Source organism: Sesamum indicum, linkage group LG3 (assembly GCF_026168435.1).
Source record: "Sesamum indicum cultivar Baizhima isolate 11 linkage group LG3, ASM2616843v1, whole genome shotgun sequence".
In the NCBI taxonomy this organism is placed as follows: domain Eukaryota; kingdom Viridiplantae; phylum Streptophyta; class Magnoliopsida; order Lamiales; family Pedaliaceae; genus Sesamum; species Sesamum indicum.
Genome location: NC_142659.1, coordinates 2,810,512 through 2,829,285, shown reverse-complemented (window position 1 = coordinate 2,829,285; position 18,774 = coordinate 2,810,512). Strand labels below are relative to the sequence as shown.

At 32.2% G+C, this 18,774-nt stretch overlaps 1 protein-coding gene across 1 annotated transcript; it reads left to right on the top strand.

The window, feature by feature from the left end:
- Positions 1–6,914: 6,914 nt before the first annotated feature.
- Positions 6,915–9,989, top strand: LOC105157104 (oleuropein beta-glucosidase-like). Its single transcript, XM_088878974.1, has 12 exons — positions 6,915–6,998; positions 7,100–7,169; positions 7,277–7,335; positions 7,435–7,510; positions 7,608–7,685; positions 7,791–7,878; positions 7,960–8,317; positions 8,403–8,518; positions 8,613–8,787; positions 9,236–9,344; positions 9,442–9,550; positions 9,785–9,989. The coding sequence occupies exons 1-12, from the start codon at positions 6,915–6,917 to the stop codon at positions 9,987–9,989; spliced, it is 1,527 nt and encodes a 508-aa protein (XP_088735100.1).
- Positions 9,990–18,774: the final 8,785 nt, after the last annotated feature.

Genomic DNA, 18,774 nt, shown 5'->3' with positions numbered 1-18,774 from the left:
AAACTTTCAATTTGTATTTTTTCTTTTGTAATTTATTATATTTTTAGTTAATCGTCAATTTCTTTCTTAGATGACTTTTTAAACTATACCAAAACCATATACTAAGTTAATTTGTCATATTTAATTAAAATAAGCATACAATTAAGTAATTTTTTCATAACTAATGTGAGAAATAGAAAGTAAAATTACTTGAAATATGCAAAATATACGAAATCATAACTCATGTGTATTTATCATTTTTTAATTTTCAAAAAATAAAGCATTGTTCATATTATACAAAAATGTACACTTTAAAATCAGATTAAAATTACAAATTACAAAATCTTTTAAATTGGACATTTTGTTGACTAGAGATGTTTTAAAAAAATATTTTTGCCACCTAAGCATTAATTTGACAAAAAAATTATATATACGATCCTAGCCGGATCTCCGTTAGCACCAAAGCGTTAGGGGAGGCGGCATAGCTGAGATAAGTTGCTTCTCCCCCTAGAGTGTAGCGGGAGAAGGAAGGAGTGATCCTCGGGTGAGGAGCACGACAGACTGATGAAGTAAGGCTGTTCCGCGCGCGCGCGTGTATTCCTTGAATTATAATCGCGGCCTCCCTCTTACCAGAATCCTAAAACAATACTAATTGCCTAGACCCTCCCTGTCTTATATGTAGCTATTGAGCTCTGAGCCCTGTAGCTATTGAGCCCTTGCTGCCCTTATCCCTGTTGTTGTCCTTGTTTTTCTCTACTATATCTCAAGAAGAAGCATGAATATCCCGTATGGAGCCATTTTCTTCATCCAACGTACCCTATCCTAGATAGAGCGATATGCAGCGAGCCCCTCACCCCTTACTATCATAGCTCCGTGAATACCAATCATAGCCGTCTCGTCAAGTATTGATGCTATCGTTTTATGGGGGATATACATAATTATAAAATAAAATTATTATTTTATAAAATTTCAATAAAAAAAAAACTCAACCTCCACCCCTTCCCGAGGCGCCCGCCCTTATAGAAGGTGGCAACGGCACCCCCTTTTGAGGGTAGAAAGGCGTCGTCAACGCCCTTTTCTTGGGAGGCGAGCGCGGACTAGGGTGGAGGTAGGAGGTATGGGGGTTAGTATTTTTATTATCAAATATATTATATAAAATATTAATTTAATTTTTTGAAATCTATAACTGTCCACAAAATAATAGTTTTGGTTTTTTATAATTAATATGTTTATATATATTTTTTGTTGTGTCTATAATATATTTAAATTGACTTTTTATCTGTGCTTTCTTTTGTTTCTTTTGAAATCCATATATTGAGCTATATATTTTAGTCTAATTTATAATATATTAGAAAGTGTATGAGATTATTAATTGGGAAAAGTATTATTTTAGTCTGCTAAATATGTCTAATTTTAATTTTAGTTGAATAATTATGTCCATTTTTGTTTAGGTCCAGTAACTTACGAAATTGCTTACTTTTAGTCCTCTGACAGATTTTCGGACAATTTTACCCCTATGAGTGCATATGGACTAAAACTGCCTTTCAAAAGTTGCATAGGGGTAAAATTGTCTGAAAATCTACCAGAGGATTAAAAGTAAGCAATTTCGTAAGTTACTGGATCTAAACAAAAATGGACATAGTTATCCAATTGAAATTAAAATTAGGCATACTTAACGGACTAAAATAATACTTTCCCCTTATTTATTATATGTATGCAAAATTGTCATGTTACAAAAACTAGTATAAGATAAATTTAAAGTCTGTTTTTATGTAATTTGATATTTTTTTATATATAAGTGGTTATGTGGTAGAGAAGAGATAAAATAATTGTCCAGTAAGTATAAAACCCTAAAACAAAAAAGTATTTTCTCCTTTTTTTCATGTCATTGATTATGTGCCAGGAATTTTTTCATATCAATGTTTATGTGGCAGATGAATGGTAAAAGAATGCTCAATGAACTTTTCGCCCAATTAGAAATCATAGATTTGGCCACTTCAGTAAAGTAGTCTGGCCATTTTTTAAGATTTGATTGACGCAGTCCTACAATCACCTAAAAAAATATAATTCCAAGGTATTAATTGTCACCCCTACCTTTACGGTCCTTATTTTGCTACTACCCCTCATATACGGGATATTGAATGCAATTAACTCCAAATTTAAATATCTATGTATGTATGAATATATAAAATCTGTTAATAATGCAAAGATGCCAATGAATATATGTGCTCTTAATTAATTGGCCACGTTTTAATTCATATGCATAAACTATTTAGTAACCTGCAATAATTAAAACACATGTAAAATAATGGGAGATTCTTAGACAACAAACTTTAAAATATTAGTCATATTATGGTCGAAAATAATTTTCATATGCAACTTTCTGCAAGTAGCAATTCTTTTTTGCTTAATATTGTTGGTGAGCTAATTATTTCATGTCTTTTGGCTATATTAATTAATGACAAAGTCAATGCGTTCTGAATTCTTGGCCTCATACATGAGGATTCCACAAGATTAAGATCTGAATTCACACTTAATATAAAAAGAAAGGGTGAATTGCAATTATCTATGTGTGATACAGAAAATAGGTAAATAGTTCCTTGTGAAAAAAATAACACAAATTTATCCCCCTCAATTTTAAGAAGATGTGCAAAACAGCCCCTTCATGTAGGCGTTGTGCATCACGTGTATTGGGTGCGATTCAGATCTAATAAACAAATAATACTTATTTACTTATCAATTTTCTCTTGTGCATGCAAACTGAGGAAGACCCTCCCCCCCCCCCCCCCCCCCCCCGTTCACAGTTGAGGATGCTATGGGGTTCGCCGCCCAGTTCATCTTATTCTTGGAGGATTCGTGCTGGAGGTCCTCACTGGCCCAATACGCCTTGAGTAACAGTCAGATCTCGTTGACCAGTCATAGTGGCCTGACTAGGTTGGACCGGGCGAAGGAGAAGGTCTTCTGGATGTACTTCCCAGCCCACATGTGGAAGACCCAAAATATGGACTCATTGTCACAGTTCCACTAGTAGGTCATCTGCAGTAATAAGATTAAATAAAATATTAATAAAATAAATTAAACAATTAGATTATATATGAGATAAAAATAAATTAATTTAAAACTAATTACTTTCATGCTCTCGAACTAGAAATGCTGGTGTTCTGGCGGTACCTGCCTCAGACACGGTCATGGGTGGGGGAAATCTCCCCACACAACCGCATTGACCAGCTCGTGGAATCGCCGATCAGACCTTAATTTAATTTGATATTAAATAATTAATAATAAAATAATTAGTTAACAAACTTACCTCGCGTCATCGAGATTGATGTACTAACGTGTTGATGGTGGGGGGTTTGATGGTGGTGGTGGTGGAGCAGTCGCAGGTGTGGCAGTCTGCTGTATCGCATCATCCACAACCGTACATGTGGCTCCAAATGCATCAGCATCATTTGGCCGCGGGCGTGGGACGGTGCGGGTGGTCGAGGGGATGCTTCCCCAACCGTAGAAGCATCTGATGGTGCTACTAGACATTATCTACACAAATTAGTTAAAAGTATTAGTCTAAATTGTTAGGATTTTTACATTAATATGTTAATAAAAAAGAATATACTAATTCTTTTTATTATTATGTAAAAATGTTCATATTGAGAAAATTGGTCTAAATGTAATTATATACATTATTATGTAAAAATGTTAGTATATATTGGAAATATTGTTCTAATTTATTTTAATTTTTTTATTATTACGTAAAGATATTAATATTGACAAAATTTATCTAAATTTATTTTGTGATGATTAATTTAAAGTATTATGTAAAAATGTATTATTGAAAATATTGTTCTAATTTATTTTGTAGCAGTTGTCATTGCAAAAAATGGATTGCACTTTCGCAACGGATGTTTGTCGCAAATGTCGTTGCACTGAAATAAGATATTGCTCTGAAATTGCTACAAAATTTGCAAGAAAAATATTATCACCTAAAAAAATTAGAAATCATAGATTTGGCCACCTCAGCAAAGTAGTCTGGCCAATTTTTAAGATTTGGTGGCCGAAGTCCACCTAAAAAAATATAATTCTAAGGTATTAATTGTCACCCCTACATCTATTGTCCTTATTTTGCCACTATCCCTCATATACGGGATATTGAATGCAATTAACTCCAAATTTAAATATCTATGTATGTATGAATATATAAAATCTGTTAATAATGTAAAGATGCCAATCAATATATGTGCTCTTAATTAATTGGCCACGCTTTAATTCATATGCATAAACTATATAGGAACCTGCCATAATTAAAACACATGTAAGATAATGGGAGATTCTTAGACAAGAAACTTTAAAATATTAATCATATGATGGTCGAAAATATTGTTCATATGCAACTTTCTGCAAGTAGCAATTCTTTTTAGCTTAATATTGTTGTTGAGCTAATTATCACATGTCTTTGGCTATATTAATTAATGACAAAGTCAAAGCGTTCTGAATTCTTGGCCTCGTAGATGAGGATTCCACAAGATTAAGATCTGAATTCACACTTAATATAAAAAGGAAGGGTGAATTACAATTTATCTGTGTGATACAGAAAATAGGTAAATAATTCCTTGTGAAAAAAATAACACAAATTTATCCACCTCAATAATGGGAGATTCCTAGACAAGAAACTTTAAAATATTAATCATATGATGGTCGAAAATATTTTTCATATGCAACTTTCTGCAAGTAGCAATTCTTTTTTGCTAAATATAATTGAGCTATAATTATCACATGTCTTTTGGCTATATAGTTCATGAAAAAGTCAACGCGTTCTGAATTCTTGGCCTCGTAGATGAGGATTCCGCGGGATTAAGATCTGAATTCACACTCTTTCATAATATAAAAAAAAAAAGGGCGAATTGCAATTTACCTATGTGTGTGATACAGAAAATAGGTAAATAGTTCCTGGTGAAAAAAATTACATCAATTTACCCTCTTCAATTTTAAGAAGATATGCAAAACATCCCCATTCATGCAGGCATTGTGCATCACGTGTATCGGTGTGATTTTGTTTTATATTTTTAGCTATAAAATGACTATTCAGATATAATAAATAGATCAATAGTATATATCTTTTCTAATTTAAACCAACTATTTATATTTGATATACAAATCAATGGCTTACATCCATTTGAATTAGATCAATACGTTAAATTTATTCAAGTTACAAAAATAAATTGATTAAAAGTGTTCCAAAATCATTTTAAATTCTATTTCATGTTGTAATACATTTTCTAACTGCCATCTTTTGGAATTTTTGTCACAAATATAGGTATGGTCAACTCAAGACGGTCCCTAATTCTAATATTGTGTTCCAAATAAAGTTTCAATCATTTATTGTTATTATTTTGAAAAGGTATTTTGGATCGGATTTTGTAACTGTTTGTTTGGAACTCATGTTGGAACGGTTTGGCTATTCCAAAATTATAATTCAAAAAAAATATAGATTATGGCGTCACCTTTTGATATCCACTCCTTATGTATTCCAAAAACCGTTCCAATATGGAACGGGTTTTGGAACGGTTGTTCCGACCATGCCAAATCCCACCTTTTTTGTAGTAAATGAAGAAATTTACCTCCCTAGATAGGTAGGTAAAATATTTTATTTTAAAAAACATAACGGGATAAATTGCTATATTTTAAAATATACAGAGGGGGAAATTGATAATTTTTTTTATAGAGGAATAATTTGTTCATTTGTAATATCATAGGGTTACTTGCATTTCTCTATATATATTCAAGTAATTAGTTGTGACAGGCCAAATTTTAATGATTTGAAAATAATAATTAGTATATGATTATTTTTCAAATAGTTGTCATATCATATCAAATCTTTTAATAATTGAAAAATCCCTAATTAAGTAGTATATGTGCTATTAATTAACTGACAACGTTTTAAATGATCATTAACCATATAGTAAAATATAATAATTAAAAAACAGATAAGAAAATGGGAGATTCTTAGTCAGTACTCTTTGAAATCCTCCCATAAAAATGACAGTCAACCAATTCCTGCCCCAGCCCATAATTTCTTGGCCTTGGAGATGAGGATTCCACGAAATGAAGAACTGATCAAGTCACAGCTCTCTCATATAATATATATAAAATGTGTTTAGGGTTCTGTATTTGCAGTAACAGTGTGATGATCATTTATGTAATATATTCTAATGAATTTATAGTAACAATTATGATGTATTTACAAAATCATGCATACATCAAGAATACATCTTCGATTTATGTGTACAATAATGTGTATGTCGATTTGGGTCGAGGGTTTCAATGATTTTAGAGCCAATCTGACAATGACTTTGCTATGACCTGATGATGATCTCACAACTTCTTGGAGTATAGGTCCACATAGGAAAAATCACATTTTTGGTCCCATATAATAGGCTCAATTTCAATTTAGTCTCGTTTGTTAGATTTTTCTCACACTTAGTCCCATACTCTAAATGTTAGTCTGAAATTACTTTTTCATCCAATTTTTTACTGAAGAAGTAACTTTTCTATCCAATTCATGTCACTTTTCCATTAAAAATTGGATAGAAAAGTGATTTGGGACTAACATTTAGAAATTTATAGAACAAATGGGACTAAATGTGAAAAAAATCTAATAAATTTAAAAAAAAAAAAATAGTTTGATCCCTCATCGTTACAGTAATAAAGAAACTTTTATTTCAAAAACTGGATAGACATAAGGATTAAAAATAATAAATTGCTTGAAGAAAGAGAGTAGCTAAATTGTTAAAGAACTGAAGCATGCAGGCGAGTTAAGTTCCTCAAGCATGCAGCGACTATAAATAGTAGCATCTGCCCTTCATTTTACGTCAAGCCATACATAGTTCCTCCAGCTACCAGTACAGAATTTCTCAGTCTCTTTGATTACTTTGAAAATCAGAATGCAGGCTAAAAACCATGAACATATATCCCGCAATGATTTCCCTGAAGGTTTTATCTTTGGAACCGGTACATCTGCTTATCAGGTAATTAATTTTCATGTAATTACAAGAATAATTACCTATCGAACATTACTATCCTTAGTTAATGAATTTTTATGTTTGTGTTTTACATATTCATTTTTCAGGTCGAAGGAGCTGCAGCCGAAGATGGTAGGAGTATAAGTGTGTGGGATGACATCACTTTGAGGACTCCAGGTGATTCCCGCTCTTTAATTTACTAAATTTTTAAAAATTTTCAGAAATTTGAAGTATGTATATATTATGATTGCAATTACAATAATTGGATTTAATATGGGCGGCAGGTATGATTGCGGATGGATCTAATGGAAATGTTGCTTGTGATGTGTACCATAGATATAAGGTAATAAAATTTCTACATTTTATCAATTTATTTTTGCAATTGTCTCTAGATAAATACATTAATGCATGTTTATTTTATTGTTGCGTGCACATATTGCAGGATGATATTAGGTTGATGAAGCAAATGGGTTTTGATTCCTATAGATTTTCGATTTCATGGTCAAGAGTTTTACCAGGTAAGTAATTTGGGTATGGTAGAATTATAACGATCTATATTTTATAATAATCAATGATACGTTTCAATTAACTCTATTAATTAATAATCTATAATAGGTGGAAGAACTTTCGCTGGAATCAATAAAAAAGGAATCGATTACTATAATGACGTTATCAACACTGTCATCGCCAATGGTTGAAATCCAGCTCTACATATCTCAACGCTTTCTATATCGTTTCTTATTTTCTCAAGTATTATAATGATGAAATATTAACTTGAATTATATCACTTTGGGAAAGGCATGATACCATTCGTAACTCTCTTTCACTGGGATCTTCCCAATTGCTTACAACTGGAGTATGGTGGCATGTTAAGCGACCAAATAGTGTAAGTGACTATATTCGATTTTTGGTTCTTATGATGTTTTAATAATGATATGTACTTAGTTTATATTTCAATGATATACAGGAATGATTTTGTCCAGTTCGCAGAGCTATGCTTTCAAGAATTCGGTGACCGGGTGAAATTTTGGACAACATTTAACGAGCCATGGAGCTACGTAGTTTATGGATATACGCGTGGGGATGACTTCATCGAAGATGACTCTACAGGCAACAACTCAACAGTCGTTCAATATTCATCTCAAAGAGCTCGGATGCGCCTTCCTCCTAATAAACTTTCGAGAAGACGATTTGACTCCACAACCCAGACCAATAGGGACACTTGGTTCCCTGTGAAGGATCCGGCCAAAGATGCGTATACTGCAGCAAGAAATATGCTTCTTTGCCACTCAACAGCAGTCCAATCGTATAGACAGAAATTTGAGGTACAAAACTTTTAATAGGAATAAGAGTAATAGATAATTAGTCAGCTTTTGGCCAACATTTTTCTTTCAATTTCATTGTTTGCAGATTTATCAAAACGGCAAAATAGGAATAGTTCTCAACTCCAATTGTCATTATGCTTTCGAAAATACTTCACAGAATAACCTTGCTGCCGAAACAGCCTTTGATTTTATGTTAGGATGGTAAGTTTATTTAAATCAAACCTATATTAGCCGGGGTTGTATTCTATATAGAGTCGTTGTGCACAAACACGTTGACTTCATTGTTTTGGTTCAGGTTTTTGGAACCTGTATTATTTGGTCAATTTCCACCAAGTATGTTGCGCTTTGCTGCGGACAATATTGTGCCATTCTCAGATGAGGAAATGAGAGGACTCGCGGGTTCGGTTGATTGGGTGGGTTTAAATTACTACACGTCAGATTTTGTTGCATATGAGCAAAACCCTCCAGGTGTAGGCTATCTTGCAGATCAGCATTGTATCTATAGTTGTAAGTTATTTATTCAAAACATTATATATGAACCTCTTACATACATAAAATTTATGTACATCTTACTTATATAAAATATTCTTTTTATTTTCATGTAGATTATAGAAAAAATGGTGACGCAGTCGGGCAACCTGTAAGAGTTCTACTTCACTTATCTATGCAATTTTGAAATTAGGAATTTATATATATATATATATATATATATATATATATATATATATAGGGTATTATTTAGCCATCGCAAATATATTACCCACCTTCGCAAAAATTACGATCGACAACGGTTGCATGGCCTTGATTAGATAACTATTTGCTATGGCTATTTATTTTTTTTACCATGAGAATTAACTATAATTAAATCTTATATTTCTTTTATTTATAATCTTACTTTTCTTTCTCATTTCTTAATAGACTGATTCGTCATGGTTGTGGATAGTTCCAAACGGACTATATGGTCACTTGGAATATCTACAGGATAGATATAAGAAACGCATGCCTCCTCTATACATTACTGAAAATGGTAGTATTTTAGTTAATTATATGGTTCATTTTATAGTTCAAGGGTTATAATTATGAGATTTCTTACAAATGTTACCAACCGTTTGGTGTATATATAGGGGTTGCTGATAACAATGACGTCAAGCTCACAGCCAAACAGGCTTGCGTCGACACAACAAGGGTTCAGTATCATCAGAAACATCTTACCTATCTTCTACTAGCAATAGAGTAAGTCTAAAGAGAAATCAATTATTTCTCGTGATTTGATTGTTACCGTATATGTATCACATATAATATACGTTAGTTTCAACGACGTTCTGTCACTAAACTTTGCTCGTAATAATTTTTACAAAATAATAGTCACTACTAAGATTGTAAATTCATTATTGTGATAAAATAAAAATTTGTCAGTGATATTATTAAAATTCGGTTTCTTTTCGTTGATCTTCTCTTCTTTTGTAGGAATTTGAAGCTTGATGTAAGGGGTTATTTTGTTTGGTCATATTGTGATAATTTCGAATGGACCGCCGGATACCAATCAAGATTTGGTATAATCTACACTGACTATGTCAATAACTTGACACGATACATGAAAAATTCAGCTTTCTGGTTTACCAAGTTTTTAAAGCCTAGCTTGCCGACGTCACCAACTTCAGATAAGAAATAAGTTGAAAAGGGTCGGGAGCGTGAATTTAAGAAAAGGAGAACGCTTGAAGATGTGGAATGATGCATTAAGTACTTTTGCTTTGGATTCGATGACTGAATAAATATGAAATGGAAGCGCTGTTGCGCATCTATACCTGTAATGCTGTTATTTTTATGTGTTATTTGTATGGACTATGTGTTATTTCTCTTGCTACTTATTTTCTTTATCAGAACAATTGAATAAAAATTTACTGTCAAATTGTTTTTTGAGTGTTTCCTTTTAATTTACTCTTGCTTTTAATTTATTTTTATGTGTCATTTGTATGGACTAATGAATATTTTTAAATGATTGTTTTACTTTAATTTACTCAAATATCTTGACAACTTTACTCCTAAATTTGGTAAAAGCAATAACACCTCTTCAAAAAAGTTATGTACTTCTAGGATTAACTATAATAAGGGGCACCCGCATTGCAGCTGGACAAGTAATATTTATTTTAAGTGTTTTTGTTGATTTTAATATGAATGTCAAATAGATTATTCTTATATCTATCTAACTTATTAGATGACCTAATTTATTTGTAGTGGGCTTTGGAACGGATGAGGAACGGTTCGAAATCCGTCTCTACAGGTTTCGTTACAAAAATGTAGGAATGGTTTAAGGAAAATCATTCAAGATTGGGACGGTAACTGCATCGGTTCTTGGTACCCGTTCCTAACATCTATTTAGGCAAAAAGTTATTAATTTAGCAATTGAAAGGGTCTCTGGAACGGTTCGTTATGATTTTAGGTGAAAATTTTAAACTGTATTTGTAATACTCGTGAGTTAATTTTGGAACTGTTTGGTCTTGTAAATTTGGAACGGATGTCAGAACATTATTTAGTAACGAGTGGCTGAATTTGGAAAGAATTATGTTAGTAACACATGTAGGAACGGTTTGTATAGTTTGGATCGCATATGAGGTACTTATTAGTAATGCTATTTGTACTCTGTGAAATTTTGAACATTTTATTTAGCATTACTAAACCCGTTCTTAAGTTTTGAATTTTTTATTATTTATTATTTATTAATATATTCATAGATTGATGAATAAATAAATATATTTATAGATTTTAATAAATTTTCAGATATAATTAATTTAGTTTAATGAAATTTGAATTAATTTTATCTATAAATTTAATTAATTAAATAAATATAAAATAATGGAATTTAATAAATATTAAGAAATATAAATAATTTAAAAAAATTATATTAATATAAAAAATATTTAATTACAATAAAAGAAAAATATAAAACCTAATCTAAACGCTCCTCATCCTCCTCTTGATTCTCAATCGGGAGATTTGTCGGAGGTAGTGCTGCAGTCGACGAGGAGGCCCGCATCATATCAGCCATCATCATCTCGAGACGGCCGATGCGGTCCTCCATCACTGGGTTTGAAGGTGGCGATGGCGATGTGAATGTGCGACTGGAGATGTGGGCCTCAGAACCAAGGCTGAATACTCGGCTCTTGTTCTTGCCCCAGGTTGCAGCCAGCCACATCTACTGCTCCGCTATTGCCACCAAAGCCTTAGACTCGGTGGGGGCACTGAGGTCGTCAGTCGCGGGCTGGAGTTGACGATTCTCCAACATCTTTTGGAACGTCTCCTGTAAAAACCCTCAACCCGCTCTAGTCTTCGTCCTCTTTCTTTTTGTAGCAGCGCTCGAATAATTCTATCTGCTTGGGCGGCCGACCGAGTTCTGTGTCTTGCATAAGGAAAAAACAGTTAATTAATTATGCCGCATACTATTTGTAAATAATTATTTAACACACAAATAATTTATATTTACTAACCAACTTTCTCTTGTGCATGTCGACTGAGGAATACCCCCTCCAGTAGACAATAGAGGACACCCTGGGATTTGTCGATCGATTTGCCATATTCTTTGAGGACTCTTGCTGGAAGCCCCCGCTGGCCCAGTACCCCTGGAGCTGGAGCCAGACCGAATAGAATCTGATGGGGAGATCGAAAACATCTTCCTGATATACTTGCCCCCCCTCCCTCTCCTTCCCACCGGCCACCACCATCTTCCTCTCTCCTTTTTCTTTCCAGATCAGAATTTTTAATCTTGGAAATATAATTACTAAATGATGTTTATGATACAATTTAAATAATTGAAAGATCCAAATCAGCATTTGTGCACTTAATTAACACTAACAAGATCTAGTTTAGTTGGTAAAGTTGAGCTTTCATGATTTTAGAGGTTTTTGGGTTCAAACCCACCATATACGTCGAATGTTGTCCACTATAATTATTATAATAGTGTTTGTTAGATATTGATATCGACAAAAATGATTGTAATTGTAATCGATTTATTTCGACTAATAATAATTCATCGCTGTAACTTTTTAAAAAAAATATCAGCTAATGGTTTAATTAATACTCATAAATTTTATATTAATTAACATATAAAAGTTAAAATTTCTTAGACAAAACTCTTGAAATCCTCCAAATTATAAACCTTATGCTTAGACAGAAAAAATGATAAAACAGTGATTTCTGCAAATGGTAATTAATTATTCATAATAAACCTCAATGACTATGTGACTGTATAACTGTTTGTGACTCATTTTTCGATGGGTAAATTTTTTAAACCTAAATTTTAAATCTTATTAATATATTTTATTATTAAATTGTATTTTAAAACATAAATGTTGGTCGTATTCGATTGGAAAGTCCCAATTTTAAAAATCCTATGATCGAAACATGCATTTTATCAATAAATAATGACCGAAGTATTTTAATACCCTTCACATTTTCTATGCCTAGTAACAAATAAATTCGAACATTTTTTAATTTTCAAAAAATAAAGCATCGTTAATATTGTACATAAATGTACACTTTAAAATCAGATTAAAATTACAAATTATAATTTTTTTTGAATTGGACATTTTGCTGACTAGACATTTTAAAAATATTTTGCCACCTAAGCATTAATTTGACCAAAAAATTATATATAAATAATACAAATTGATATATTCACAAGGCTATATACTATACACACACAAGTGACATATCATGTACCTGTATGTATAGATGTATACATTGTATATCAAGTCAAAAATAGGTATAACGTATGTCCCCATAGTGAATTACCTGCTACTATCACAAGTACTCAAGCAATAACTTCCTCATTCTTACAACCTCACGTATAAATATATATATATATATATATATTCAAACTACGCTACATATATATATATTTTCCATTATATGTTTATCAAGTAAACATTTTATATCAAAATAAATTATTCAGCCGATAAGATAAAAGCTGAAATATGTATTCCTAGTAAATATTAAATGGCAATGCAACAAATTAATTTAAGTAAATATTCTTTTGCCACATCATAACTTTTAAAGAATATTGTGGTCGGATGAATGGAATGGAAGTTAGGGATATCGTATCGCTGCTAATAAATCCTTTAGACGTAGACCCTTTGGAAAATTCTTCAATAATACTTCACCTCTCTTCTAGCAGGGTACGATGAAAAATGTTAATATATATTAGTCGAAAAAATTACATAAAAAATTCTCAATTTTACCCCTGTTTTAATATTTTTCAAAATATTTCGGTACTTAAATATAAACGAATAAATGTAATATATATATATATATGTAGACGTCAACATTTTTCTTTATAAGTACAAAACTGTTATATAGGAATGTTAAATGAAAGGTAAAAGTGAAAATTTATGATTTTTTTTTGCTGATGTCAAATTTTCATCCAAACTCTAACAAAAGGAAGTCAGGTGTAAACGATAAATTTTTTGATCAGTTAGTGGTTGGGGGGGTGGGGGTTGACCTCTTCAGAGGAAAGTGTAATTTCACATTTTCAGACAGGGTCTAAGTGTCAGTTGAATCTCAAATTTTTTACTTTGATATAGAATTATTTAAAATCATTAATTTAAATCCTTGGCTCAAATCCAAATCCTTTCATTTAAATTTAACTTCTATAAAATTTAAAGCAAAGCCAACACATACATCCTTTCTTGCAAAGTTTTCTTTAGTAACTATTGATTTTTTCAATGATATATGAAACCAGAGGGGCATGGAAGATATTTCACTTGGGCATGAGGGGTCATAGGATGTTACAATATTCCAATATATATATGCACAGCCAGCATGTGTACACAAGACACAGGGTACATTTTGCTTATGGGAGCATATGATTCGGTTTGTGACACAGGCTACACTTTGATTATGGGAGCATATGATTCGGTTTTTGCACCATCATGCAGTTCTAGTACAATATATATTTTTTTGTGAGTTTTTCAATTTTAATTCTTTAATTTATTGGGGGTGAAATTTGATCTTATACAAATTGAATTTTTTAATTTAGGATTCGAATTTTAAAATTTTAGCAATTTTCATCCTTTTCGGGCCAATTTGGTCAGAGAATTTGCATGTGACTTGCACATGACCCAATTGAATTGTAATTTTAGTTTTGTAACTTAGGAGGCATTGGCGTTTTTAGTCCTACAACTTAAGGAAATTGGCATTTTTCGTCCTACACGAACTGATTTACAAGGCGTATTGACATTTTTAGTCCTGTAATTTAAAGGGTTGGCATTTTGGGTATGCATGAATTGATTGACAGAACTAAAATTGCATTTAATTGGTCATGTGCAAGTTACATGCAATTTTCTAGCTAAATTGACTGAAAAAAGACTTAAATTATAAAATTATGAGATTAAATTGTGAAATTAATTCGTATAAGATCAAAGGAAATTAATAACTTGTCTCATTGTTAACAAACTTTAATCATTAACTACTACATACTTGAAAGTTAAAACTTTAATCATCCTTGTACAAAAGAAAAACATACATACGTGTTGATTCGAAAAGAAAAATAATATTTCTCCGGGGAGATTATAAAATATTAGGACCATCATTGTTGAACGATTACTACAATACCCTCACTAGGTATACTGACAAGTTCATTCTCACTTGAATACATTTACTAATAATTGATAATATAGAGGGAAAAATGCAATTTAAGTATCTTTGTGACATGAAAAATGATTAAAAAACTATTTGTGCAAAAATAATTAGCAAATTATTCATTTGCGTTTTTAAAAATGAAGCAAATTACCCTGCCATCTAAATCATAATTTGGTAAATCTTTTTTGGGTTTAATGTAATTTTGGTCTTGTATTTGTCCTCTATTTTTTGGGTATGAAATTTTAGTCCTGTATCTTCTTAAATGTTCGCAGTTTTGGTATTTCAGCTAGATTAATGCCCACTTTGCCCTTCTATTGGATAAGTCGTTATAGACAATCCACATGCTCTTAGTTGGCTCAATATGCTTCTTAAATAAAATTAAGCCTCTATAAATTCATACCTTGTTTTGACCGTCTTGCTCTTGGGTATTCCAAGTTATCGATTTTATGGACTTCCTCCAACCACACTACTACAACAGATAGTTCACAGGTATATGGCTCTTTCAGTAACAGACAACACAAATATTCCGTTTTCTACCTTAGGGCGTAAAAAGATTTCAATATAGAGGCTTAATAAAGTTTTGGTTGAACAAGCTGAACAGAAGCCTTAAATTTATTGAAAAATATATGACACATTACATATATATTATTTTCTCTGTTGAATGAGACAACTACTTAACCTCTCATAAAGAAGACTGTCGAGAAAATCCCTATAAACAGGAAATTTAAAACACAAGGAATTGAAAAAACTAAAATATTATGTATTGAACAGTTGAAGATTGTTTCTAATGTCCTCCATCTACTTCCTCGCTCCCTTATTTATAATAGTCCTCGGACTTTATTACGGACTTCAAATTCTAAGTGCAGGTTTACAGCTCTCGTCTCTCAACTCTCGAGTCATCACCGAAGGCGATGCCTTTCAAATTGGTTCCATTACGTCGTGTCAGAAAGAGCTAGAAGCCAGTTTGGTACTCCTAATTGCAATCTGGATGGTGTCAAGATCAGCCTGTTGAACTTGGCTAGCTATTTGGGCTTTCACCGTCAGCTATCCAAACTTTTTATCAAGTTCCTCAAGATTTTCCTTGAGATGCTTGAGCCTTATAGTGATGGACTCTACTGCTTTAGATGCCTTCTTCATCTCTCGTCAGGAAATTAGCAAGAAAATTGTTATGAGATTTTATGACAATAATATTATAACAATAATATTGGCATTTAGCGTGCGATCTAGTAATACGTGTTTTCTCAATTTTTTATTCGAGCTTATTCTATAGGAAAGTTTTAACAGTATTATCAACTTTTAAAGTGAACTTTTTGGCAAGTAAGAACAAAGAGACCATTTCTTAAAGGGTTAAACACTATATAGAATTTTAATGACAAAAGTATTGCAAGTGGTCGTCAAGCTTATTATTTTGGCACCCAAATTTTAGAGTTAATGAGGTAAATTTTTTTTTGTCTTTCCGTGTAACAACTCTATATTACCCCTTGAACTAACCTTAGGTCCAATATGTTAGGCCTGTTAATAGTCTGCAATACCTAGACCAAGACCAAGAACCAGACCCATTTTGATAGTTATGATCTGTATCCATACCTAATATTTTTACATTAGATTCATTAGATTCAAATTGAGCACATGGTAATAATTTTTTTGGTGTGTGCAAAGCCCATACACTAAAACACTAGTAGGTAAAATTTTAATATGCAAAAATACTTCTTTATTCGTTAATTTAGAATTACTGGATTATAAACTTTCGCTAATTATCAATACGACTATTTATACACTCAAATTCAAAATAATTATTTTGTACTTAATTTATAAATCTAGTATTAATTTATAAACATTGTAGTTGAATAAACTTTTTAAATTGATTGATATGTTTAACAATAGAGGGCATTAATGTGAATATATCATGTTATTAGTAGTTAAGGGTATTTTTGTCAATTTTATTTAATTTCAAGGATTATCCAAAGATAGGAGAGTAAATAAAGGTTTATTTAGTTCAGGAAAGTAAATGATGAGGGTAAGATACTTCAGGGGTGCAATATGTACTTAAGTATTTTTTAAACATCTGCCAAACGACAGTGAACAACCTTTATATGTATCTACATGGCTCTTCACCAGTAATTGTCTTTTTCATGAGTAAGGTTGCCCATCGATAATCATTGGCGTCTGTATAGACTATCAATTCATCATTGTACTATGGGATAGCAAGCACGGGCAAGTTATTACAGACCTGTTTTAGTCCACGAGCCATTTAGGTATGAATTTCAAGATCCTTAATAGATATACTTGCAAAATTAACAACTCCCAAGAAACTTTTAGGTTGCTTATTGTCTTTAAGAATATCAAGAAAATTGCGAAATTTTCTACAATGTATTCCTGCAATTCGATACCTGTTTTGTCAATAAGAATTCCTAAAAAATCAATTTTATTGACTGTTATAGTAGCCTTCCTTTTAGAAAGGACTAAAATGCTTATTTTAAAGCTATAGAGGGGTACAATCTTCCGAAATTTGCCCAGATCTGGTCGGGAACTAAAACTACAATATTTTGAAAAGTTACTGGACTAAGTTGCCAGTGCTTAAAGTTAAAGGACTAAAACGACATTCGCCCTAAGTTACTGGACTATTTTTGCACTTAATCCTTCTTTTTTTATGAAAAATTTTTTGCTCATTTTATATATCACATGGGTAAATTGTATAGCATTTAACCCATAATAGAACGAAATATTCCAGCTAATAATTGTTATTTTGTTTATGAACATTAATATTAACGTTGAAGCTACAAATGTATGTGGTAGCAATTTCATATGTGAATGAGGAATATGCATTAATAATGCAAAAGCAGTGGCTATTTTTCTCATAAACCCTATGGATGTGGATTCTTGCAAGTATTATTGAGGAGAGAATTGGACCCCTTTTTCAGAATGGTCACAGCTCTTGAGAATAAAGATGAAGGATAAGCTCTAGCTGTCTGAGGTTTTTCCTGTGGAATATTCATTTTGTCCAATTATGACAAAAGAAAAATATTGGTGATTGTGATGATTCTTCCTTATCAAATCCTATAAGTCAATGCATCTTTTGCCATGTCAGCACAAATGGGCCCTACAATCATCACCACTAGATCAATATATACATATATCTATATATATCTATTCCCATAGTATAACTATTGTAATGTTGCATAAAATTATAAGTTGATAGAGCTCCACGAATCTCATACGTGCATAATTAGAGTTCCAATTACATGCAAAGGTTGACATGCAGTGTTCAGCCGGGGCATGGTAACGTGCGTACGAGTGAGATGGAGAAGTAAGAATGGTGGTGGACAAAACCATCTTCAAATGGCTTGAATTATTGCAAGAAAAGGCGAACGAATCTGAGCATGCAAGTAAGAATGGTATTTGTCAATGGATGTGCATATGCTGGGAGGAATTGATTCCCATTTCTGATATATTTTCTCTAGTTATACGTTTTCCTCGGAATCGACCTGAACCAAGTTAAGTGGAACCATATAAGCCTACTCGTCGGTGACAAAGGGACAGATGCAGCTTACGTGGAATCCACGTATGCAGTTGAGCAAGATCACATGTGCATGCGTGCGGCCATCCATCCATCCATCCGGCCCGCCCCCCTCCCCGTATTCGTTTTATTCTTATGGAGGTGAAATATCCAGCCACCTCACAAATAACATCTTCCCCTCATAAAGCCTTACCAGAAATGGGCAAGGAATAGAGAATAATACTAAAAACTCTTTTCAATAATAATGCATAGGGAATCATGGAAAAAGTGGCATTATTGACTTATTCTTGTAAGCCAACTTCTTCTT